The 26,649-nt window shown below is 45.6% G+C and overlaps 1 protein-coding gene across 1 annotated transcript in view; it reads left to right on the plus strand.

Annotated features, from left to right (window-relative positions):
• IL1RAPL2 (interleukin 1 receptor accessory protein like 2) overlaps positions 1-26,649 on the plus strand; it is a 672,068-nt gene that overhangs the window by 22,430 nt on the left and 622,989 nt on the right. Inside the window, exon 2 of the mRNA XM_006127932.5 lies at positions 1,551-1,651. Within this exon, the coding sequence (XP_006127994.2) occupies positions 1,570-1,651 (82 nt within the window). The 5' untranslated portion in view covers positions 1,551-1,569. The remainder of the gene's footprint in view (positions 1-1,550; positions 1,652-26,649) is intronic.

The following is a 26,649-nucleotide window of genomic DNA, read 5'->3' on the forward strand; positions in this document are numbered from 1 at the left end:
AATCAATAGGCATAAAGTGCTCAAGGGAATGTGGAATTTGGGGGAAAGAAGCCGTGCATATTTAGAGCGATAGTACTCTAGAGAATGGGGTGAGCGGGAGGAAGAGTCTTAAAATGAAGTGGTACTTGAAATAATAGAATAGCAGCATAATTGCCATCATACAAGAGATTATACATGGTCCCTTGCACTTTCTTCATGCCACAGTTAGGCTGGTAGTGGAATTAAGAGGGGGAAAAGATGTAATGTGCTAAACTCAAATTAAAATATGATTTCCAGAGAATCACAGGCAGTATATACCCTTTTGACATCTTCAAATTAAAAAAAATTCAGATCTGCATGCAGGAATTCACAGGTCTCCTAATTACAGATGCTTCTGAAGGGACAGGGACAATCCAGTTGAATGCATTATTTTTACGTGTGCACTTCAATATTGATTCCCTTTGCCTTTGGTTTGATAGACATTTCACAGCAGCAGTTCTTTAAAAGCAGTAATATGTGATACAATCTGCATTTACATGTTGAGTACTCTTGTAATGTCTATAAATTTGCTAATATGATGATCTAATGTGTGTGTGTGTGTGTGTGTGTGTGTGTGTGTGTTTTGCTGAGAATAAAGGGACTGATCAAAAACCTGTTGAAGTCCATGCAGGTCTTTTGATAATGTTATCTCTGTCTTGGGTCCTGATTCACATTTCCCTTTAAGCATGTGAATCAGTGGAACTACTGCTTAAAGCTAGTAGCATGTTTAAGAGCACTTGCTGGTTTAGAATTTAATGTAGCTATTTGTTATGCATGCATAAGAGACTGAATTCTGCTCCCTTGTATATTTGCAACCCCACTTCCTTGAGCGTTGAGTGAATTTTATTTATTAAAGTGGAATTTGGCTCAGTAACTTTATAAATTAAACCTGCAACTTTTGATTTCTCTCCTTTCTAAAATAGGCAATCTAAAGCTGACAGCTGAATTCACGGGGAAGACTAATTTTATTTCTCTAATAAGAACCCTGAGAATTGCATTCATTGACTTCTGAATTTCATTCACTCGTCTTTAGTTCATTTAATAGGTGAAATCTCGGATATAGTATTCATTGCAGCAGCTCTTGCTACGTTACCAGTGAGGAAATAAGGTTTCTAAGAGAAATTATGCAAAAAGCTGCTCTTACATCTTGCCATGTAATATGAGAGATCAAAGTATTTTAAAAGATACCTTCTCTTTGTAGGAGACAACTCTTGCTTTGGCCATTAAAATCTCCTGAGTAGGACAAACACAAATTAATATAATAGGTACTAGTTCGGATAAATAGTTTAGCAGTTTCTAAATGAGAAAAAAACTTAAGTGTCATTTTAAAGACTTTTATCTGATACTCAGATAAATGATTCATTTCAAAATATCGTTTCTCTAGGTCACATCATGCTCCCCTCTACCCATTTAGAAGCCACTGTATTAAGCCACTGTCCCAAAATGGCTCTCTGAGAAAAGTTCATCTTCAGCTATTGCTTTGTTGTAGTGAAGAGCTGAGATTCAGAGTGCATGCTATGTTTGTCTTTCAGCTGTCAACGAAAGTAAAAGATGAAGCCTCCCATTCTCTTGGTTCTTGTGACCTGTACAGTATTCAGCACAAATCTGAAGTTGGTCTCAAAGAGAAATTCCGGTAAGTCTCACAAAAATTTAATTCTTATTTTGTGTGGAACAAAGTATGGCTTTGGTGATGGCATCCTAGATCCGTTGGCCGTCCCGTTTTCATTCTGCATGCATGATCCTTGCTGATCAATTACTTGAGAAGGGTTATATCCAGTGCAAGCTGCCTGCTACATGTGCAGCGGGCTAAATTGTGTGGTTTACCATCTTTGGAATTTCTATAAGTGTATTCTTTGTGCAGTGATGTTAACTCTAAAATGACTGACCACAACAAATGCTGGTATGTCTGTCTAAGGAGTCTCTTACGGTGTGTTTTGCTCTTTATTTAAAGGGTCTGATTCTCAATTACACTAACGGACTCACATGTCCTTGTGAGAATCTAAAAGGATCTTAAAGTCAATATAAATTTACATTCAGGCTTTTTTATGCCACGGGAGGCATAAAGATGCCTATATGCAAATAAGAATTGGGCCTAAACACTATTAAATGTATTTTTTAAAAGTATCTTGTCTTAGCTCTAGGCCAGCTATCCTATAGATAGAAAGAAGAGACCATCTAACGTAAAGAATTGGCACTGGCACCAAAAGTAACTTCTTGTCCAATGGGTTATTTTTACCCAGTGTTAGGAGAGTCGGTTCAGCTCACGTCTTTTTCTCAAGCTCTGGCCTCGACAGGGATTCATGTCTAAGGATGAAGAGCAGGGTTAGGCCTCAAGATCTTGCCTATAGTTGTGACTTTCCTGAGATCATAGTAGTAAGCAGATATGGGATACAATAGAGCTTGTTGAATGTGTAGTACTTTTTTGGTTGATTGTGTCTAAGCTACTCTTCTGTGGTAATTGTGTGCCATGTGTATGGGCTTAGAGGGCTCTTAGGGTATGTCTACACGGCAGGGCTATATCTGAAATAAGCTACGTAACTTGAGCTACGTCAGTTGTGTAGCTCATATCGAAATAGCTTATTTCAGCTTTTGGCTCTGTCTGCACAGCAGTAAGTCTGAGAGAGAGCACACTTCCCACAACTTCCCTTAATCCTCATAAAATGTGGGTTGCAGGAGTTGGAGACAGAAGTCCTCCTGCGGGAAATAATTTCGGCATTATGTCAAAATTACTGTGTGTGTATAGACATGGGCAATGTTATTTTGGAAATAATGTTAGTTACTCTGAAATAATGTTGCTGTGTTAGACATACCCTTAATGAGCAGTCTTCCTTTGGTCTTTCAGTCACATTGTGTTTCTCACGATGGACTCTCCCACAAATAAAATGTAACCCTTCCGAATAGTAACACTGAGCCGATAGCCTTGAATCGTGAGCACATCAGGGGCCAGATCTCACTTTCCTCAGGCCAGCACTCTGCCAAAGTCAGGTGACTGGGATTTGGCCATAATAAGGAGCTTGATGTGGAGTCTCCTGAAAACAGTGGAAGCTTTTCTAGCCAATACTTTGGCCTGGCCCAAAGCTCATGGGGTAGTGTAACAATGCTCGGGGTAGTGTAACAATGCTCGGGGTAGTGTAACAATGCTCCAGATAGTGATGAATTTCACTACTGTTTGTCGTCTTTTAGGGAATGTCTACACGGCACGCTTATTTTGAAATGAGCTATTCCGGAAGAAATACTCCAAAATAGAATATTTTGAAATAGCAGCATTGGAGCGTCCACGTGACTGCTATTCCAGAATAGCTATTTTGGAAGAGACATTATTCCTCATGGAATGAGGTTACAGAAGTCAGAATAATCCATCTGTTATTTTTTAATTTATTTTGAAATAACGGGATTGCTGTGTAGACACTCGCATTGTTATCCAAAATAACTGTGCTGTGTAAACACATCCTTAGACAGTTAATAGGGGTTGAAGGTGTTACTTCAACCCAGTCACTGTCCAACGTTAAACTCCATCAAACAAGGTTTTGAGTTTTGGCATACAGAAACCTCTGCCTCTTAACACCGGGGCAAACGTCATTCAGTGTCCTTTTAATGTTGTATTAAAGGTGATGGGAAAACAAGCATTTGAAGTGTGACCTATTACGGAAGGCTTTCATTTGGAACAACATCTCCTGTTACCTTTCCCTTTAGCTGGCGAGCGTCTTTCGAGGCAAAAACACGTTTGTGACTGTCTTGGATGGTCTCCAGGATAGTAATCATTTCCCTTCTGGGGAAAAGAGAAGATAGGTTAGAGCTATTGCTGCTCTTAAAGTCCAAACCTGTTTCATTCTTGGTGGTGGGGATTCAGCTGGAGTGTATAGAAATGGCAGTTTTATCTGGGGTGTCTCTCGCTGTCCAGATCAGGATGTTGCAGTCCTGGGTTCCCAAGAGACAGGGGTGCCAACTATGATGGTGAAGCTTGCTCCTGTAGCCAATTTTTCTTCCGAAAATTAAAGTCTTTCTTTTAGGATGGCAAAAGGCAGAATAGCTAATTCCCTCATTATTTTGTCCACTCATTAGGCCTAGTTTCTGACACGCCAGTTTTGGTTCATAAATTTCCAGTCCCCCATTTTCTTGTTTACAGTAATTCCTCATTTAACACTATAGATGCGTTTCTGAAATGTTCGTGCTAAGCAAAAACGTGCTATGCGGGGTCAATTTTCCCATTAAAAATAATAGAAAAGGTGGGGATTGTGTTTCAGGTGGTGGCGGCAAAGTCAATTTTTTGTTGGTGCTAGGTCATCAGTGACAACATTGGCTATCTAGCAACACAGGATAACTAGCAACACAAGTTGCTGTGGTTTGTTAAAACACGAAGATAAACACATGAGTGAGCGGAGGAGCACTGTGATCACGTGTATTCATCCGCTCATGCATATTACCACTGTTTTCACCAACTTATACCGCCACGTGAAGTAGTCCGCCACTTGATTATTTTCGTGTTATTTCGGGGATAGTCGTGTTATTCGAAAAACGTTTCCTAAAAAAAAATCGTGCTATTGCAAAAACGTGTTAAGTGGTCACATGTTAAACGTGTAATTAGTGTACTGAGCATGCTATTAATGCAGTGCTTGAATGATATTAGTAGGCCTCTTTGTGTGGACTAAATATGTCTACCTCACTTTTTCCATCAACATTTGTTGCTGTTATGGGTTATTCACTTGCTGTGACCTTTTATAGCTGAGTTCACAATTTGGGTAAATTAATAGGCAGCGACCACACACCACCACCACCGCCTGGCCTTAGCATGAGGGAGTCTTGTTTGTGCCTGTGGATCAGCTCCATGAAACTATCCGTCTCTGTCAGTACAGGCACTGTCTTCCAGGCCTTTGCTTTCTCTCTCCAGGTTAGTGATAAGCACACGCCAACTCTGGAGTTGTCCACTGAACACTCACCGAGGTACCAGGCCTGCTGTTCTCAAAGGAACAATACCCCACTGCATACTAGTTACCCCTTAGAACTCAGCGCTCCTGAATGCACAGCGCTAAAATGTGTTCTTGTTTTCCCTATCAATATATTATCAGAGGACAGAGATTCAAGTGGACGTGAAGAAGAATATCGGTCAGAAATAAAATCAACTCCTTTGTTGGAGACTGCACTTAACTAATGAGGCCGTCCCCTATCTCCTACGAGGAAGCTCCCTTAAAGTTCTTTCCCCAGTGTGTCTGAGTCTCCTTATGGTTAGATCAAGCCCCCTGCCAGGTTGTCCTTGCAGACGAAAGGAAGACTGAGGGATTCATCTGTACCTCAGATCTTGTTTCAAAAGTTCATTGTGTTATTCTTAAACGGGACAAGTCTTGCTGTTGGTTTTCTCTCACTGAGGACTTCACAATCCTTCATTAGCATTCATCTCCCATCAGTGAGTGGAGACCTGTTGTGGCCCTTATACAATACTTAATTTACATGTAAATGGACATCCATTTCTTGGCTGAAAGAAAACCTGATTGTCAACTTTGCTGTTGGCCAGTCCCCAGACTAGAGATGGACCATAAGAACGCTATTTGCTGTGCGAATATGTAAAACTTCTTACACAATAGCCATATGTGTGTTTTGCAAAGATAGCGATGGACAATATGACACGGGCTTTTATTTGAGACCTCTTCTGGCAGTCTTTGGTGATCTAGAAATATTAGAATAACAGGTTTCTTGTAACCCTTCTGTCCTCTGCCTCTTGATTGCTTGACTAATTTGCCCTTCCTCAAAGACCTGCTGAGGAACAAAGCAGGACAAAGGGTGAGCTGGAGCCATATTGCTTTTGGGTCGTTTATTGGTACCGATTCTTAAGGGTAAGGTGATACTCACACCCACACATCACATTCATGTTGGCAGTTTGGAGGCAGGCTGCAAGTGCGGTGTAGATTGCTTTTGATTTCGCAGGTGGCTGGAGTGCTGGCCTGGCGTCAGCTTCCTGGAGACTCAGCCATGAGGTTCCCTGGGAGATCTCTTCAGATCTGCGGGAGGCTTTGCTTTCTCTGGGCCAGTCCCAGGCTTCTGCTGTGTTGCTACATCTTGTCCGAGAGTGAGAGATTTTTTTTCCTGGCAGCTTCATTTGCCTTACAAACCCTAAACTGCCTTTGACTGGGTATTCCTCATTCATATTTCACACTCATTCCATAGGCTATATGCATAATCATAAGCATACATTAAGCAACATGGTTTCTAGGCAAAGTCTGGCCTTACGGCTTTGATGTAACAACAAACCTAACCATACATTGCATTGCTTGACGTACCAAAGAATAATAAAGAACTAAGAGAGCTAGAGTTAAGGAAAGGAGAAAAGCACAGGGGTATTATGTTCAGCCAACTAGACTCCAATGGTGAGAGAGGGGAAGGGGGATTGTGACCAGCTGGCTGGAGGCTGCACTGACTGTCACGTGTCCTGTCCAAATACATTGCATGGAGGAAAGAACTTAAAAAGGCTGCTATTCTTATTGTTTATATTACAGTAGTGCCAACCAATGCTACTCCTGGACCACTGTGCTCAGTGCTGTAAAAAAAACAGAGCAAAAAGGTGACAATCCAAGGATAAGACAAGGGATGACTAGGATTCTCTGTTTCTCTGGTAACGTGACAGGCAGTAGTCTCTGCAGACAAAGAGCCTACCTATTGTCCGGTTAAATGGTTTAAGAATTTAGATTCTCTTGCCTAAATACGTTTGACTGAATCACTACTGCAATGGTCTAAAAGTTCTCAGGATGAGTTCTGATGCCCCCACTTCCTCCCAAGACTTAAATTCCCACAGCACTTAACTTTAAAGTGTCTTTTTTGTTTGTTTCACTTGGTGGTGGCAGCAGCTACCTCCCAAGATCAGGAGATCTGTGACCTTGGGGAGCTTTTAAGCAGAAGCCAGTAGAGGCAAGGTATTTAAGGTCTCTTGCGGGCCCCCACCTTCTGCACTCCAAGTGCCAGAGTGGGGAACGGCCTTGACCATACGTGAAAGCGAAGGCCAAACTTTTGGAAAGTTGAGCGTATTTGCAGACCGCATCAAGGGGCTTGATTTCCAGAAAGCGAGTGCTTAACGTTTTCTGAAAAGGCCCTTTTGAGGAGGTCTCAAGCTGGGCACCCGACGTCGTCATAACGTTTGGAATGTAGATCCAGGAATTTATGCCGTCTTAGCCGAAGTTGGCCTTTGGCACTTTGCGAAGCCCCTGGCCGCTGGCTCCACCCAGTTTAGAGGATCAAACAGTGCCAAGGGAAACCTCAGCTTTCACTGGCATGTTGTATACAATTGAACTTCTTATTTTTTGTGAAAAGAGCAACGTTAGCAAGGTCATCTGATCCCTGTGGATGAAAATGTGTCACTTGCTCTTTTCCTAAAGATCACCGGTGATCCACAGCCTCTCTCAGCCACCCGGGGCTCTGCATTCCCAGCCGTGGTACCACATGATTTCTGCTGTCATCAAGGCTTAAGACTGGTGGCCCGTTTGCAGAGAATTGATCACAGCGTCTATTTCGCTCGTTTCCTGCTGCCTCCCAGTTCAGCATCTATCAGTTTGAAACAATGAGGAGGCGCTTGTAGCACCATGTCATCAGTTAATCCTCCAAGGGCCACCAGCAAGTAATCTGTGGCGCACCAGTAGTCCATGCCCCTTATTAAGGGAAAGTCTGCTATGATTATCGCTCCTGTAGAGAGAGAGAAGCATTAGCACTAGCCAGGTGACTGCTGGCAACATGGAAACGTTCTGTTTAGCAGCGGAGAGGAATGGAGACACGTGTGAAAAAGATGAAGCCACAACCAAGTGCGAAATTCGTGGAAGGTTTGGCTGCCTTTTGTCTCGTGGGGCTGAAACGCTGAACGTTGCTGCAAGTTGGAGCCTGTTTCACTATTGCCCTTGGTTAAAACCAACTCATGATGAAAACAATTTGAACTGATTTAGAAATGGACGCTTAGCCCCTTCCCAGAAGAAACACCATGGTAGGAAGTGGATAAGAGAAAGTGAACCCAAATCATTCCAGGGTGCAGTGAAACAGATTTTAGGGGGAATCCGAGAAAAATGTGGAATAGAAATGTGTATTAATTTCTGAGTTATGAGTCCAGGCACTCTCCTTTCCTTGTCTTGTGGCAGATGTGTAATGTCAGCTGTTGGCATTAGGCAGACCTCCATGCTTCAGAAAGGTGGTGGTTCTAGAATAAAGCGCTATTGGGTATCATGACACTTGACAGTTGAATGTATCGACAAAGAAAGGGGCCTTTCCTTTGGGGAGCTTACAAATTCAAGGCCTGATGAAGTCCCACTTGACTTAATATCTTAAACCCCAAAAGGACCATTATCTTCTGCATCCAGCCTGGTGTCTAGTTCCAGTTTCTAGCCACCAGATCTTGTTGTGCCTTTGTCTTTTAGGTGAGCCTCAGATCAGCCTTCTGGCCTCAAAGTACTGAAACCTGTGAGGCGTTTCGCTGTCACAAGTGGGTCTTTCCACATGCTGGAAGTTGGGCCCGCTCCCCTCAGTCCCTTGCTCAAATAGGGCCTCCAGGCCCAAGAGGGTCCAATATGATAAAAGTGAAGGATTCGGTGGCCCTGTTTAGTAGGATAATGAGGAGCGGCACCTGGGGACAAATCGGGTTTGGGGAGCTTTTGGAAGGGGTGGAAGAAGAGGCCTTTGAAATCTCCCAAGGCCTGTGAGAACCACCGGGGCACTCGGGCTGGGATATATGGGAGGCGGGCGCAGACACCACACGGCCTTGTAAGTAACCCTTTGAAAAGTGAACTGAATAAGGCAACAAAAGGGATGTCCCATGGCCGAGAATCCAGAGGGGGGGTCTGCTGGGCAGCTGTGAAGATGAGATGGTCCATTTTCTAGGGCACAGTGGATACTTCTGGCTCAATTTCTAATGATTTTGGCAACAATGTCCATGGAGCCAGCACATGTGCAGGGCTGGTTTAAAAGCTGGTTCCCCACATGTACTGGCTTCTGCCTGCCCCCCTCACCCTCCACACTGCTGCCTCTCTGTCAGAGGCTGCAGCACGGGGTGGGTGAGGACCACCAGCTCCTGCTTCCCCCCTTGCTGCCTCTGGTATAGAGGCAGCAAGGGGTGGGGGGAAATGCGAGTAGTCAATGGGATCAACCAATAAGCCCAGGCTTATCGATTAATCCTGTAACCATCTACACATTGACATCCCTACCATGGATATGTAAAGGCTGATTTTTTTCTTACCTCTGATAACATTTAAATCCACTTGTGATGATGTGTTCTGTTTCTAATTTATATGGAGTGCACACATCATATTCTCAATCCTTAGTGTCAATATAAATGCCTTCTGGACCTTCCTAACAATGCACCAACTATAAAAACAAACCAGCATCTTGCCTCTTCACTGGAGTTATTCATGTTGCATTGTGTATGCTATCAACTTTGTTCAAACCATCGCTTTCTTTTGAGCAGCCCTTGTGTAAGTAGTTGATTTAATATTTTACTCACATCTATTGAATAATTGAGTTGCCCCACAGTAGCATTTTGTGTATGAGTGAATAGACAGAGCTGAAGAAAGGCGAAACATTTATTTAAAAGTATAGGCTTCTCCCTGAGTTCACCCGACCCCTTCTCTGTAGGAGCGGGCCAATGCTAGAGGGATGAATCTTGCTCCAGGGACTACTTATCTCAGTAGGATTTGGCCTGTTTGTTCATAAGTAACTCTGGTCTAAAATTGACTTGCTAGTGGAAAACAAATTTCAACCGTCAAGGCATGAACTAAGCTGAACTTCACCAGCCATGTAGTCTTACTGAGGGGTGACTCTCATCCTTTTACCTGTTAAAAATCCCCTCTTGCAAACATGTACCAATCACAGATGCAATTTGGACCTCACTGAAGTGACTAAACAACCAGAAGTCCTGTGGCACTTTATAGACCAAGGGTATGTCTACACTAGCCCCCTAGATCGATCTAGGGAGGCTAATGAGGGCGACCGAAATTGCAAATCAAGCCCGGGATTTAAATATCCCGCGCTTGATTTGCATGTTCCCGGCCGGTCGCCATTTTAGACATTGACTAGCCCGAAGTAACTGCCCGCGTCTACACGTGGCAGTGAAACGAGATTCTGATTTAAAGCCCCTAAATCAAATTAGCTGGTAAACTTCATTGCAGGAGGAATACCAGCTAATTCGAGTTAGGGCTTTAAATTGGAATCCAGTTTCACTGCCACGTGTAGATGCAGGAAGTTACTTCGGGCTAGTCAATTTCTAAAATGGCGACCGGCTGGGAACATGCAGATCAAGCGCGGAATATTTAAATCCCGGGCTTGAATTTCAATTTCGGTTGCCCTCATTAGCCTCCCTTGATCAGTCTAGGGGGCTAGTGTAGACATACCCTAACAGATTTATTGGAGCATAAGCTTTTGTGGGCAAAGTTCCACTGTATCAGATGCGTCTTTGCCCATGAAAGCTTATGCTCCAATACATCTGTTAGTCTATAAGGTGCCACAGGACGTCTTGTTGTTTATGCAGATTCAGAAAAACACCGCTACCCCTCTGATTCTTGACTGAAGTGAATGGGAGTTTTGGCAACTGACTTCAGTGAGGCCAGCTCTTTTCTCTTTGTGCTTGTAGCAATTATTCACCATAGTTTAGCTAAACAGAGGACTGGATCCTGCTACTTTTACTGAGGTGAGTAAGTAGTGTTTGGCCAAGTAGCTGCATTGTCTGAATTGTAATTTGAAAGTCAGGACAATGCTTATGACTAGGGGGCCTGAATTTAATTCTCTAATGTAAGCTCTACAGGGCTGGCATCCTTTTCCTTTATGTATGGAAAATATTAAGATGCTCATACTACTGGATAAATGTTTACATCAGAGCTGTTCTTCAAAGAAGCAAGAGAATCGGGGTTTACAGAAGGCCACAAGTTTAAAATCTGCCTCTGGCTTCCTGTATAACCTGAATTGTACGAGGCCACGTTTTCAAAAGTTTTTGAGATGAATAGTGCCAAGGTTTAGGGATGTGTTGAGCAGCTGCTACTGAGGCTACGTCTAGACTGTAAGCCTCTTTCGAAAGCAGTACTTTCGAAAAAGCAAGCTGCTTTTTCGAAAAAGAACACCCAAGCAGTCTGGATGCTCTCTTTCGAAAAAGCCCTGTTTGCATTTAAGAACGCCTTTTTTCAAAAGAGCACTTTTGAAAAAAGGCATTCTTCCTTGTGAAATGAGGAGTACTGCCGTCGAAAGAAAAGCCGCATTCTTTTGATTTAATTTCGAAAGAACGTGGCTGTAGTCTAGATGCAGGTGAAGGTTTTTCGAAAAAAGGCTCCTTTTTTTTTGAAAAAACCCTGCAGTCTAGACACAGCCCGAGATAGGAATCAGCTGGTTTTCCTTGGTCATTCGAACTAGGTTTTAGGACCTAGTTATAGTAGCTGGAGAGAGATTCATAGAATCATAGAACACTAGGTGTGTCGCAAGGAGGAGGGGGAAAAATTGTTCTCCTTGGCCTCTGAGAATAGGACAAGAAGCAATGGGCTTAAATTGCAGAAAGGGAGGTTTACGTTGGACATGAGGAAAAACTTTCTAACTGTCAGTGTGGTTAAACACTGAACAAATTTCCTGGCAGGATTGTGGACGCTCGATCGCTGGAGATATTTAAGAGCAGGTCAGACAGACAGCTGCCAGGATGATCGTAGTGGGTGCTTGGTCTTGCCATGAGGGCAGGGGACGGGACTTGATGTCTCGAGGTCCCTTCCAGTTCTATGATTCAGTGGATCCGTCCAACCAATAACTCGTTAAAAAGCTCTAGGTACTGCCATTATGAACTAAATTAATGCTGGCCTTGTATTTCTGTCCTCTGAATTTAAAAATATAGTTTCTGTTTATGGCCGTGAAAAATCACGCTTCCCATTCAAAGTGCACTGCAATGAAGAAATTTGATTAAAAAAGTTGTAAGCAACAGATGCCTGCAATTGCTGTCTTAGATGCTCCCTTGTCTTACATGGAGTCTGTAATGAAATCTGATATTGACTACCGCTTAAAAACAATAAGCAGTAACATTTGGGAGAAGGGTTGAGAAGTAGTGAGTTTAACGACCGAGAGATTGTGATAAGAGGGAGAAATATGATGTTTTAGGTTTTTTTCCTCAGTAGTTGAAGTAAGTTCTTCGAAGTAAGTATCGTAAAGTTTAAGCTCTTGTTGCAACTCTGAGGGAGGGCTGGGTCCAATATTTTCAAGTTATTGATGGTGACAAAGGGAAGAGATTCTTTTAATATGTATGGGCAAGGGCCAGTATATAGACATGCCTAGTATGCTCTAAGTTAATATTTACTAAAGTAGACATGATTGCCTGTCTATGAGCTGAAAGCTAAATTGATCCGCGTAGTCAGGTCACCCTTAGTGGAGTATGTTTAGCATTTTATTCTCTCACCCTTTGAAAACCAATCAATTCCTCCCTATAAGGAGCAGGATTTAGTACTTGTAGTCGGCTGACAGGAAGGTGCATAGTGCACCGGCGATAGGCCAGAGTGGAATTTGGGGACAGATTTGTATTTTATTTCATTTTTCTAGGCCGTGGCTGATCTGCCATTCGATTATTAGTGGGAGTGCTACCTGTGAGTAGAGGGGGAACGTGGCATGTGTATTTTGCTGTTACTCCTAAATACAAGAAACAAAACCTTTGGGAGCCTGGGGCAGTGGTCTCCACCCTCTGTAAGCACGAGATCGTTATTTGAATTTACGTCAATCCAGGATCTACCTCAGACTCCAATCCCACCTTGTCCTACCTTCTTCCCCACCCCTTCTTTGAGGCCAGGCCGTACTTTGCCCCTTCTCCAAGGCTCTGCCTTGCTCTCTCTGTGGAGATGCAGTACAGGGGCGAGAGGAGGGGGTACCCTGACATGTGTGGCTGCCTTTTCTGTCTCCCCACCTTGCAGAGCAAACAGGAGGCTCCTGGATAAGGGGAGCTCCAAGACACAGGGAAGGAGCAACGCGGCTGTGCGGGGGAAGGGCAGTTGAAGTGCTGGTACTTGACACCCTCCCAGCCAAACCAGTCAGGATCCCCTGTTAGTGACGCCAAGATCTACCAGTAGATCCGGATCTATTGGTTGGTGAGCACGGCACTACGGTGATGGACATGAAGCATGTGGTGTCTTCACTCTAAACAAAATCCCTTTAGGGTTTAGCTAGGGAACGGAATACCACAGCTTGCTCCTTCAGGCCTGGTGTCCTCCCAACCCTTCCATGAACATCTCTCTCAATGTCTCACCCCACCAAGGCCGTCGTCTTGATCCTCCAGTGATGCGCTCTGTGGAGGGAGGGGAGGAACGGAGCCTGTTGGGCAAGGATGTTCCCGTCGGACTAGCCGCGTCCTACATTGCTTAGATGTTCTCCTACAGTGTTATACATTTTCATGTGACCTTGAGTGCGTGACTGAGGGTAGGTCTGTGCACTAGGAGCTGTGCATAGCTCATTCAAGTAGACTAAGCTTGAACCCAGCTAGCAGGTAACAACAGCAGTGAAGACTGAGTGCGTAAGTACTCAACTTGTTAGTCTACTCTGAAGCTCCATGTTCTTTTCACTGCTATTGCTAACTAAGCTAGCTTGGGCAAGCAAGCCCATGCACAAACTTTGCTGTGTAGACTTATCTTGAGGGCTGGATGTCTCTGAAAGTATTGAGGAGTCTAGAGATGTGGACTGGCATGTAGGAGCTTCTGTCTTCAATCTCTAGGCATTAGTTACCCCAAGTATCAAATGTAATAACGGAGTGAAACCTTTTATTAAGTTTAGTAAACCACCTGACCTGGGAAGCTAGCCCAAACAGGGGCCTGACATGACCAAAATGAGGAGCCATTTTCACCTGAATGATGCTGCTAATCCAAGATTCACCAACTCGTTATCCAACATGAGTTGCAACTCCGAGCAAATGATGCAGGTCTTCGTAACAGGATTGAGTTCTTCGTTCCTGAGTATCAGTAGTGAAAAATGTGGATTTGGCACAGTGCTTTTATTCTAAACCACCAGACAAAAATGAATTATACTCAGATTTTGCCTGTGGCTGGGGCAGATCAATTTTTCGGCCTCAGATGATTCCGTATACTTTTTTTTAAAGGAAGTCATTGACAAGTATATTATGGAACGGCAAATATTTTGTGTATTCAATTTTTGCAAATACAATGCTTGGCATAGAGAGTGTGACTTGTATCTCATTTCTGCCCTCTTTATTTTATTATTGTTATTTATTAATGTGGAGTGTTCTTACATCACTTGAAGCTTTTACAGGGGTATATGTGTGTGTGTGTGTGTGTGTGTGTGTGTGTGTGTGTGTGTGTGTTTTTTGAAGGGGGTCTAAAGTGACTTCCCCACAGTCATCTAGCAAACCAGTTGCAGGCTGGTGAGAAGAACCCAGATCTCCAGAGTTGCAGTCCAGTCTAACCACTGGACATACTGCTCCCCATGTAAGGATTTCCATGTTGTAGATATCTCAGAGAGAAGTTCTGAGGCTCAGTTAGGGAGTGTGTGGAAAGTGCTTTGAACTCCTCAGGTGCAGGTGTTTATAAAAGCAATTGCTATATTATGAAAAAACAGATCATAGGTCAGTTTGGGACAAGGAGACTGGTTGTGATGTGTGCGCCATTCCATAGTAGTTGGCCTTTGCTGTGTATGTCCCCAAGTCTGTCCTGATACATGAAACAACAGTGTCACTTAAACCTATTTTGGAATTAAAGAAGTGACTTGAAAGAGGAATGTTGTTTGTGGGGTTTTTTTTCTTCTAGAAGGCATTGAAAAAATGCATTTGATTTACCTGAGTGACTGACAACTGCTCCTTAAGAGCCACTTGGGTCTCTTGGGCAAATACATTTCTAAACAATGTCCGACTTACCCTAGAGATCTTGGCTGTTTTCCTGTGATCTCTGGGAAATGTCCGTTGTTTTCATAGATGGCAACAACTCCGCTTGAGCCTTTCCAGGCTGCTGAATAATTGATTTATTTTATGTTTGAAAAAACAAACAAAAAACTCCAACCCCCTTTTTTCCTCCTTTCCCCAAATGATAATATGCCACTAGTCTTGAATGGTTGCTTCAGTATTTGTGCAGGTATGTGTTTGTGTTCTTTTTAATGGCATATTAATCCTTTGCCCCGTTGTTCAAATATATGTAGTCGGAGTTCAGGTGCCCTTTGTAAAATATACATTGGAAATGTGCCATTGTCTTCAGTTGGGACAACGCTACCCTGTTTGCTTCGAGTATGCTCCTGTGTATAGGACACTATGCTTGGTGTCGGCGGGGGGCAATGGATTTGCCAGCCCCCTGCACGAGGAAGGGGGTGGCTGACTCTGGGCCTCTGGAAGAGGTGGGGCTGGGGGCTAGTCTTCTCCAGGCAGCTTTCAATGCCACCTGACACGGGTCGTGAGGGGCTCTGCTGGCAGTTAAAGAGCCCAGGGCTCCAGACGCTCCTCCTGCCATGGGAACGGAGGTGTCTGGGAGCCCCAGCCCCTTATGAATTGCTGGGTCCTGGGGCAGTTGCCCCTTTGCCTCTCCTGTTGGTGGGTCTGTGTATGTGTGTGTTTCTAGATCTAGCTCTGCCACTGATCTACTGTATGACCTTGGGCAAGTCACTTCCCCTCTTTGTGCTGCTTTTCCTTCCCACCCTCTGCTGCTGTGTCTATTTAGTCTGTGAGCTGTGTGTTATGTACCCAGGACCTGGAAATTCTGGGTGGGACCCCTGGATTACAGTAATACATTGCAGCTTGTATAAATAATTACTCCTCTCACAGGTCTTCTGTCAAACCTCTAATGAGCTGATTTCTCTTCTTTTGCTATGTTCAGGCACCTTTGTGTCTCTAGACTTCGGACAGATCTGGATAGGTCAGGAAGCATCCGAATAACGTACGGCTATTTTTACAGTGTCTCCTGTCCAGCAGGAAACGTTAATATCTACTCCTCCTCTGACTCCCCCAAGGACCTCGTGACACTTCATGCCCATTTATACAAAGCTAAGGAGGCTTTGGATGTGAGTCAGAGAAGCACCTGAAAATAGAGCTAGAAACCAGGAGGAGAGCTGCTAATAACACTGGGGATCTGAGACCTGCATTCAGTGGGACACCTCTATTTGCAGGCAAGTCAAGGGACTACCCTGAGAACTGCTTAGGCTGGGATTGTTGGCGGTGTTGAAGCAGCGTTTTGGATGATTTTCCCCTTCCCCCCAATTTAGATCCACAGGATGGTGATTAAAGATGACTGTCTCCTCCACACAAAAAGAGCATAACACTGTAAATAATAGGTTGCACAATCTGCTCTCTCCTGCTCGGCATTCCCGGCAAATGTTAAGCACGTTGCTGACTTGGAGAAGCAGAAAGAAACCTGAATGTGGCCACCTGGGTTGCCAGGCTCCTGGGAATCATGGGCCTCCATAAACATGGTATAAACAAACACAACCCAGTTATTGAGAGAGGAACCTTCTCAAAGCCCCCATTTAAACCCACCGTAGATTTGAGAGCCTCTGTGTCTCTCTGTCTGTTCAAGAACTCCTCCTAAACACTGAGAGCTAGCACCACTGAATTTAGGATGCAGCTTCCTCTGATCATGCCAATGAGATGGGGTCTCATAAAACCATACAGAAAAGAGACCGACAGAGTCACCAGGCGGGGGAAAGGGGCTGGCTCGGGGAGAGCTCCTTCTGGGACTGCCCGGACCCCGAGCCTCTCACCTCCAGGCACCTCTTAGGTGAGCAAGGCTGAGTAACGCTTTTAATAAGCTTAGAAATGAGCTGTTCCACCTATGGGCACACAGGAAGAGCCGAATTGTTGGAGGCTCCCTTAGTCCTAGGGGGACTTGCGATCTGGTGTGAACTGGTCTGGCTGTTGGAAAAGGGCATGTGGAGTGCCCGAAAGGAGAATCCGGGGAACTGCAGACCAGGCAGCCTCACGTCAGTGCTTGGAAAGGTCACGGAGCAGGTCCTCAAAGAATCCATTTTGAAACACTGAGGGTATGTCTACACTACAATGTTAGTTCGAACTAACGGACGTTAGTTCGAACTAACATTCATAGCCGCTACACTAGCGCTCCGCTAGTTCGAATTTGAATCGAACTAGCGGAGCGCTTAGTTCGAACTAGGAAAACCTCATTTTACGAGGATTAAGCCTAGTTCGAACTTACTAGTTCGAATTAAGGGGTGTGTAGCCCCTTAATTCGAACTAGTGGGAGGCTAGCCCTCCACAGCTCTCCCTGGTGGCCACTCTGGCCAACACCAGGGAAACTCTATGCCCCCCTCCCGGCCCCGGACCCCTTAAAGGGGCACGGGCTGGCTACGGTGCCCGTGCCAGGTGCAAGCCTGCCAGCACCCAGCCAGCAGACCCTGCACCTGGCACGGCTTGAGCCAGCCACCCGATGTCCCCCAGCCCTCCCCCTCTTCCCGGGACCAGGCTGGCAGCTCCCGGGAGCTTGCCCTGGACCGCAAGAGGCGGGCACCTTCCTGGGCTAGTGCGGACATCGTGGACCTCGTACACGATCTCCGCACTAGGCACAGGAAAGTGGCCATCTAGGGCAGGAGAGCTGCCAGCCTGGCCACCCAGGAGCAGGTGTGCATGAAAATCAAGGGGGTCCACTGAGACCCCCGACCCTGAGCCCTGAGCTTACAATGGCCGTCCTGGGTCAGACCAAAGGTCCATCTAGCCCAGTAGCCTGTCTGCCGACAGCGGCCAACCCTAGGGACCCTGGAGGGGATGGACCGAAGACAGTGACCAAGCCATTTGTCTCATGCCATCCCTCTCCAGCCTTCCACAAACTTTGGGCAGGGACACCACTCCTACCCCCTGGCTAAGACTACTCCATGGACCCAACCTCCATGACTTGATCTCACTTCCCTTTAAACTCTGTTCTAGTTGTAGCCTTCACAGCCTCCTGCAGCAAGGAGTTCCGCAGGTTAACTATTTGCTTTGTGAAGAACAACTTTCTCTTACTAGTTTCAAGCCTGCTACCCATTCCTTTCCTTTGGTGTCCTCTAGTCCTTCTTTATGGGAACTCATGAAGAACTTTTCTGAATGCACCCTCTCCACCCAACCCCTGCTTTTAGAGACCTCTATCCTGTCCCCCCTCCGTCTCCTCTTTTCTAAGCTGAACAGTCCCAGTCTCTTTAGCCTCTCTTCATCTGGGACCTGTTCCCAACCCCTGATCATGTTAGTTGCCCTCCCCTCTACCAGCCTTTCTCTTCCCCTCTCCCACCTCCTTTTCCCAGTCTCCCCCAGTTTTGTTCAATAAAGACAGAGTCAATGTTGGAAGAAACATTATCTTTATTTTGTACATCAGGAAGGGGGGCTATGGAAGGGTAAGTGGAAGGAGGTGAGGGAGGAATGGGGTACAAGCCCCCGATGGGGAGGACTGGGCTGGCTCTGCGGGCTTCTGGGGGTGGAAGCTCTCCTGCAGCCCCTCTCCCCAGATGGCAGCCTGCGGCAAGTGCAGCCGGGCTGATGGCCGAGTGCTGTGATGTGCCCAGTGTGGGTACTCTGGGCACTCCAAGCCAGAACTTCTTTGCAAGCGGGGCACCCCTGAGAACTGTCTGTCCGGGGTGGGGGTTGGGACCCTTTAAGCGCAGCCCTCGGCTAGCCTGAGACAGCAGCTCCACGCTCTAAGTCCTCCTCTGATGCCCTGCCGGCACTGCTTCCAGCCATCCTTAAGCCCTGTTCAGGGTCCACTCAATGTGGACTTGCTAGTTCGAATTAGCAAAACGCTAATTCGAACTAGTTTTTAGTTCTAGACGCGTTAGTTCGAATTAGCTTAGTTCGAATTAACTAATTCGAACTAAGTGAGTTCGAACTAGCGCTGTAGTGTAGACATACCCTTGGAGAGGAAGGTGATAGGGACAGTCATGGATACACCAAGGACATGTTGTGCCTGACTAGGGATGTACGGGGGTAACCGGTTACCTGGGAAGCATTGCCTTACGTCTTACCGGGGTGGGGGGATAACCAGTGCCTGGCCAGAGTAGTCTCCTGCCCGCGGCATGGTGCGGCAGGCATTGGCTGGGGTCATCGGGGACTGGTCCAGCCTGGGCAGGCCCACTGTACTGTGCCATGGGTAGGGGAACTGCTCCATTGCCTCCCCCCCGGCCTGTGGCACAATGTGGCGGGCCAGATCACTGGCTGAACATATAGTTTAACCAGTTAACATTTTAAATGGGATTTTACATCCCTATGCCTGACCAAACTAATGGCGGCCTTTGACGAGAACTGACTCGGTGGCCATGGGAAAGGCGGTGGATATGATTAGGGTTGCCAGGTGTTCGGTTTTGAACTGGACAGTCCGGTATTTTAGCTTTCTGTCCGGGAAACAAATTGAGAAAATACTGGACATAGAAATGTCTGGTACTTTCTAATGAAGTTGATTGTTATGAGTATCACGCGTGGTTGCGTACTGCGTGAGCGTGTCTGCCAGCCAGGCAGTATGCAGCTACAAGTAGAGAGGAGGGGGGCAGGGCCTGTGACGGGATGGAATCCCCAGGGCCAGACTCATCCGTGCGCCCCGCCGGGACTGTGCGTGGAATGGGCAGCACCGTGGGATCTGCATGCACCCGGGCTGGGCCAGTCCCGTTCCCTGCTGTCCGGTTCCCACTCGGCCAGCCCCGCTTGCCCTGACCCCCTCCCAGCCAGCCCTGCTCCCTGCCAGCCAGTTCCCCCCTCGTCCTGCTCTCCCTTCCACAGCCAGCCCCGCTCCCCAGCTGCCGGTTTCTGCCTGGCCACCCTGCTTCCCCCAACCCCCTCCCAGCCAGCCCTGCTTCCCCCCTGGCCATCTCTGCTCCCCCCAACCTCCTCCCAGCCAGCCCCACTCCCCTCCTGGCTGGTCCCCCCTTCCCGTTCTGAGATCACACGTGTCCGGTACTTTTTTGAAACCCGTCTGGTAAGCCTAGGTACGATAAAGCTTGACTTTAACAAAGGGTTTGATTTCGTTTCCCACAGCGTTCTTGCCAATGAGTGAAAGTAGCATGGCTTGGCGGAATGGACTAGAAGGTGGACAATAAGCTGGCTGGATCGTTGGGTTCAACGGCTAGTGATCAGTGACCCATTGGGCTGTATGAGGAGGGCTGTATGCATTGCCAGCAGATCCAGGGAGATGATCGTTCCCCTCTGTTCAGCATGAGGGAGGCCACATCTAGGCTATGTCTACACTCGCGGCTTCTTGCGCAAGTAATATGCAAATGAGGCGAAGCGTGGAATATCACCGAGCCTCATTTGCATACCTAATGAGCCACCATTTTTTTCAGAAGAGGCTCTTGCTCAAGAAGGAGCATCTACACTGCCCCTTCTTGCGCAAGAAAAACTCTTGTGCGCAATGCCGTTACGCCTATTGCTGAGAGAATGTAGCAGTGGGGATTTGCCAAAACTTGTCCATCCAGGATGCAATATTGCCACCAGAACAAAATATTAGCAGAAATCCTGTGTCGGTAAGGGAGAGTTTTAGAGAAACCGATTTTAAGGAGCGCTGGGGAGGTGGTCTTGAGCAAAGATCTGTCTAGGAAGTGGGCGCAAACATCTGGAACAATCCTTAATCCATCTGTTGCTGAACATGCTGGGAGAGGGTTCAATGTAAGAGGTCTATATAATACAGGGATGAGCAAATACTGGCCCATGTGCCAGATCGGGTCCAGCAGGATTAGTCGCTGGCAGGCCCCTGGCGCTAAATTTACCTGCAACTCCGCAGGTATCGGTGTTCATGGCTCATGTCGGTCGCAGATCACCGTCCCTGGCCAATGGGAGTGTCAGGAAGTCGCGCAAAGCAGGACACCACTTCCTGCCACTTCCATTGGCCAGGAACAGCAATCCATAGCCAATGAGATCTGCAATCCCTGATATCAGGGGAGGCACAGGTAAATATAGTGGCGGCGGCAGCAGGGACTAACCCTGATGGGCGGTCGCCTTTTCATTGCCAACCCTCGATATAATGGAATGTTTCATCATGTTTATCGGTGCTAGTTTATGAGGCTTACACACCACTGCCTACTTTCTCCAGTGGCTGGATTGTCCATGCAGTCAGTCTTACGACACACACTATACCTGGAAAAATCCAGATCTCTTTGAATGGTTTTGTTGTGCACCTGAAGGTTGTGCATTCTCATCAATGTAATTACTCAGATAATTTTGTTCTCACGCTGTGCTTTACTACTGTGCTACTGTGCTTTCCATCAGGGAGCTTTAAAAGATCATTTTGATCTTACATTTTTTTTGATTGTTAGGAAAATATTTTTAGAGGCAGTAGAATTTTTTTTTTTATGAACTAATAGCCCTTTAAGGAGCTACTTTGAAAACCGCATTGATCTCGTAAGGAGTCACATCGTAGTGGAATCGGAGTTTAGTGGACTCAGAGTTCCAAGGCAAAGTTCTTTAGCTAAGAAGCTATCCATTGCTGGTGGTGGTGAGGGTCAAATTTTCCAAGGCGACCCTCTCGTTGTGGGAAAGATCTATGCAAGCAATTTCTGTCTTACTGTCATGTTGCGAGAATGCTATCGTTTACATATCCAACCCGTGTTATGCAGGCAGTTTTGTGTGCAGATTGACGGGAAGTCATCTTAAAAGTACTGCTGGATCTTCCAACCTATGTGGCCTTTGGGGAAAGGTGCTACTGATAGTGGGACGAGTCTTCCTCTATGGAACTGGGAAACAGGTTGTCTACTCTTTCCTTCTGCTCCATCCCGTTGCCCCTGCTACTGCTACTTACCAGTGCTTGCCTCCTTCCTAGAGAAGAAAACTCTTATATGTTGCCCTAGCAATTTAGTGGTGAAACTTTCTGTTCCATTTGGCCTTGGTGAGAGACTCCTAAATCCCTTAGACTTCGTGGCGATTTCTTGTCTGCAAAACTGAATCCCAGCCTGGATCACACCACAATCCCCTGTTCCTCCACCTTTTCTGTTTAGGGTGAGACTTTCATTAGCGTCACCCATAGCCTTTTAAATAGGTTACTATCACTAACCCAGCCAAGGCTATGTTTATATTTACATGGAAGTTCAAATTAAGATATGCAGCTCCCAGCTACCTTAACTGCATAGTTGGAGTCAACGTACCTTAATTTGAATTTTAGTGCCATCTACACAGCGGGAGGTCAATGGAAGCAAACATTCCCATTGAGTTCCCTTACTTCTCACAATTCAAGGAGTACCAGGGTTGATTGGGGTTGAATGCCCTCAGCGTTCGATTTAGCAGGTCTTTGCTAGGCCAGCTAAATTGCACACCGGATAATTGACCTCCATTGCACTGATCTTCCTGCATGTGAAAGGAGTTCATTAATTACTTAGAAATTAAGCAGTTTCCATCTGACTAATCAGTGTTAGATAACTGACTTTTTTCAGCAGACATAGTAGCTCATTAGTAGAATATACACAGATGGTAATGCGCTCAAAGGTATTTAAAATATATGGTCACAAAGCTCTATTAATAAAGTAGACCTGCTCTTACTCTTCATGACTGTCCCCACAGCTGTCTGTACTATCATTTGATAAATAAATGTATGAAAAATGCCTTTACCTACTTGCTATTTACAATGTTCACATTATGATAAACACTTCACATTTACTGGGACTGCAAAGGAGAATAGAGAGAAAAACACCTTTTCCCAATTTTGTTTATTTGGTAACTAGTTTACCTGCATATAGTTGCCTAGAGGAAGAGACTTATTCAAAGCTTAACTCAATAGTGTTTACTCGGAATGAAGTATTTTGGACAATTTCTTCTTTCATTGGATGCTTTTCAGTATGAAACATATTTGGAGCAGGATGCTTTCACTGCTAAAAGGCCTGCTTTCTTTGGCTGGTTACTCGCCAGTTACTCTTCTGCCCAGGCACATACAGTAACGGAGCACAACGCATTTTCTAATTCCCCGGAGCTGCGTACTGATAGTGGGAGGAGTCTACCTCTCTGGGACTGCCATTCCAGCCCCTACTGAGCAGGTGCACAGGAAGTGGGTGTAGTTTTGGCTCCATCCCCACTAAGGTGAGTGAATCAGGGGAAATAGTCTGCTACTGGCAAGAACCAATAGCAGAAAATATTTTTCTCCCATGTTTCCTAGAGCAAGGCTGAGAGCCAGGGGTCACAATGTGTCTGCCCTTTCTGTGTCTCTAACAAATTTGTTGGTAATCTTGCCCTTAACTGTTTATGGTATCCCATGTGGAGCATGGAAGGGACCAAGTTGCCAATAGAATATGTCCTTCACAAGTAAAATTGCATTCTCCTTGGTAATCTGGAGATCACAACTGTAGCATGTGTGGTGGACCCAAACCCAGGCGAGATAGCCAGTCACATGGAAAGCATGGATCTTCTTGGGCTCATATCAAGTAGCCAAAATGTTGCCTGGCATGTGATCATCCTACAGAAAGACTGGAGGGAGGGAAAGGGAATAGCTGATGAGTTGCAATTAGAAACAAACTTAGTTTAATGAATATTTTGGTTAATTAAGACCATTGTAGAACTATTTTACTTGTCTTGGGAATATTTTTGAAACTCCATGAACTTTTGCATTAATAATTAAATTTATAATGCTGAAGAAAGCCACACGACAGTTCTGAGGGCCTATTGCATTGTAAGCACGTCTGTGCCGAGGCAGCTTGGCCCAATGGCCACAGCTTTAAAGTAGTCCTAGAGTCATAATAATATGGCCTAATAGCCAGAGTCCACGAAGTAGCCCTTGAGTCACAGGGCAGCATGGCTCAATGGACAGAGTCTATATCAAAGGCCTGGAGTTCAGGGCAGCATAGCCTAATGGCTAGAGTCAATAACACGGTCCTATGGCTCAGGGCAGCACAGCCTAATGGCTAGAGTCTCAGGGGTTTGGGGCAGCCCCATTAGGGGAGGTCCAGGCCCACTCTACTCCACCGAACCCCGACAGAGGGTCCTATCAATGGAGGAATGATCCGCCACTCGCTCAGCGAGGAGTCCCACTGCAACGCTCTGAACTCACTGGGGTTGGAGATACCACCCTCCCTAGGTCACTCCCTACCAGTTCTAGCATTGGGATCATCCCCATAGTATCAGAGGCATCAGGCTCCACAGCACCAGTCTCCTCCTGAGGTTCTGCTGGGTCTAGAAGCTCCCTTCCATTTCCTGGACCTCTGGCTGCTCTACGTCTGGAGCTCTTCTAGGAGGTCCTTCCTCTCCAGTGTCCAGCCCAAACTGAGCTGAGCTGCTCCCTTTTAAACTTTGCCAGCCCTGGGAGCATGCCCAGTGCAGCTGGGGGGCGGGACTTCCTCCTCCCACAGGACATTAAGCCCTCCTGGTCCAGTACAAGGTATGCGCACCCCGTCACATTCTGCAATGGACTAAGGATCTCAGTTATCACTGGTGTTAATGGGAGTTGCAGGTGTATGGTGCCTTTCAGGAGGTGTGGATTCAAGTTCTGTGATGCTTCAGGCTGTTGGCCATGTTGGGGTGATTGTCACATTTCATGTGGCTAAAGCCTTCAGGATGAATCATAATAACTATAGCTCAGCACAATGTGCCTGCTGCTAAATTTATTGCTTCATAACTTAATCCAAAATCCATTGGGTTTTCCTATTCACTTCACTGGGCTTTGGAAGATACCATAAACTAACACTATCTCCTGGCCTGCTTACGAATGTATACACAAATATATTTCATATAACGTGAAGGTTGTTTTTTGAACTTAACACAGGGCTTCAACGCTTTGTTTGGCAGGAAGAATAAAACTTAAACTCAAAATTACAGTACCTGATCTATGCATGCAGCATTTTGTGTGATCACTTATAAGAAAACTCGCTAATTAGTTGGAATAAATGTCACTTTAAAAAAATGGGTTCTTTGTTGAAAGTTTGAGAATGTATAATCAACTAGGAGAAAGTGATTGACAGCAGGCGCTCAATTTCTTCAATGTGCTATATTATTCCCACCATATCTGAGGTTTATCTGGAGTTACTGTGTTCTGCAGGGTGTGTGTACATCTGCAGGAAAGCTACTTCCTTATGGGAGAACCCTAAGGATTTTCCTGGTTTACACTTTGAGAGTTAAATGCAACATACTTATTCCTTGGGTTTAAGAAGAGCTAGTAGTCTGCGGGGCATGTTGCTGTCATCCTCATGAGCCCAGACCACACCGAAGATTAAATAGTCATTTAAGGCTCATCTAGACTATGCGGAAGATTCAAAGAGGATTTGCAAATTCCGTGGGAATTTGCATATCTTCTTCCGATCTCACTTTTGAAAGCAGGAGAGATTGTTGCTGTCATTTTTTGAGGAAAAGCAGCTTTTCGAAAAAGGGTGTGTGTGTGCAGAAATAAATGCTTATAAACTACTTTCACTTTCGAAAGCTCTGCTTTCAACAGTGAGAGCGGAAGAAGATATGCACATTCCCACAATTTGCATATCCTCTTTCGACTCTTCTGCGTAGTCTAGACACAACCTTACAGTATATCTCAGTCCATATTTGTATTTGATTTTCATTCTAATTAATGCTTTATCATCGATGTCTGAGGAAACATGGATTCAAATGGCAATAAACAAAACTGTTTCTTTGTCTCCATTCTCCTTTGCCTCTTGGGCCCTTGAAAGATGCACATGGAACCAGGCCAATTTGATAAAACCCTTAACAGGTGTGAACGCTTGGTGATCAGGGCATGTCTTAATAGAACACTAGAACTGGAAGAGACCTCAAGAGGTCATCGAGTCCAGTCCCCTGTCCTCACGTCAGGACCAAGCACCATCTAGATCATCTCTGACAGGTGTCGGTCTAACCTGCTCTTAAATATCTCCAGTGATGGAGATTCCACAACCTCCCACGGCAATTTATTCCAGTGTTTAACCACTCTGACAGGTAGGAAGTTTTTCCTCATGTCCAACCTAAACCTCCCTTGCTACAGTTTAAACCCATTGCTTCTTGTCCTGTCCTCAGAGCTTAAGGAGAACAATTTTTCTCCCTCCTCCTTGTAACACTCTTTTAGATACTTGAAAACTGCTCTCATGTCCCCTCTCAGTCTTCTCTTTTCCAAACTGAACAAGCCCAGTTCTTTCAGCCTTCCCCCATAGATCATGTTTTAAATTCAATTCCATGAACCTTCAACAAGAGCTGATGCCTCGTTTATGACATGGCTGTTAATAGCAACCACAAAGATTATCCTTGGGGCAGATACTAAAGGATCCTATGAAAATGCATATCCATTGTCATGGTCCAGGTGCTCCTACATGATTGAGTAATGCGGTATCCATTTTATAACCAAATCTGACGCTTGGACATATGTGTATGGCTCCATGGGAGCCTCCAAACGCCCATGTTTTAACCAAGGATGTGCCCTATTGCAGAACTCCACTAGGGTTGCAGAGAAACACGCCCTTGACTGTACATGGTGCATTCCGAGATGGAAGGTAAATGGCTTACAAAGCCATTTTAATGGTTTGCCGCTATGGATAGGACCACAAACCACAGTACAGGCAGTCCCCGGGTTACATACAAGATAGGGACTGTAGGTTTGTTCTTAAGTTGAATCTGTATGTAAGTCGGAACTGGTGTCCAGATTCAGCCGCTGCTGAAACTGACCGCCAGTTCTGATTTACATACAGATTCAACTTAAGAACCCCAAGTCAGCTGCCGCTGAAACTGATCAGCGGCTGATTCCAGGAAGCCCGGGGCAGAGCAACTGTGCCTCGGGCTTCCTGTAGTCAGCGCTGGTCAGTTTCAGCAGCAGCTGACTTGGG

This window comes from Pelodiscus sinensis, chromosome 13, assembly GCF_052426305.1.
Source record: "Pelodiscus sinensis isolate ZL-2025 chromosome 13, ASM5242630v1, whole genome shotgun sequence".
Lineage (NCBI taxonomy): Eukaryota > Metazoa > Chordata > Testudines > Trionychidae > Pelodiscus > Pelodiscus sinensis.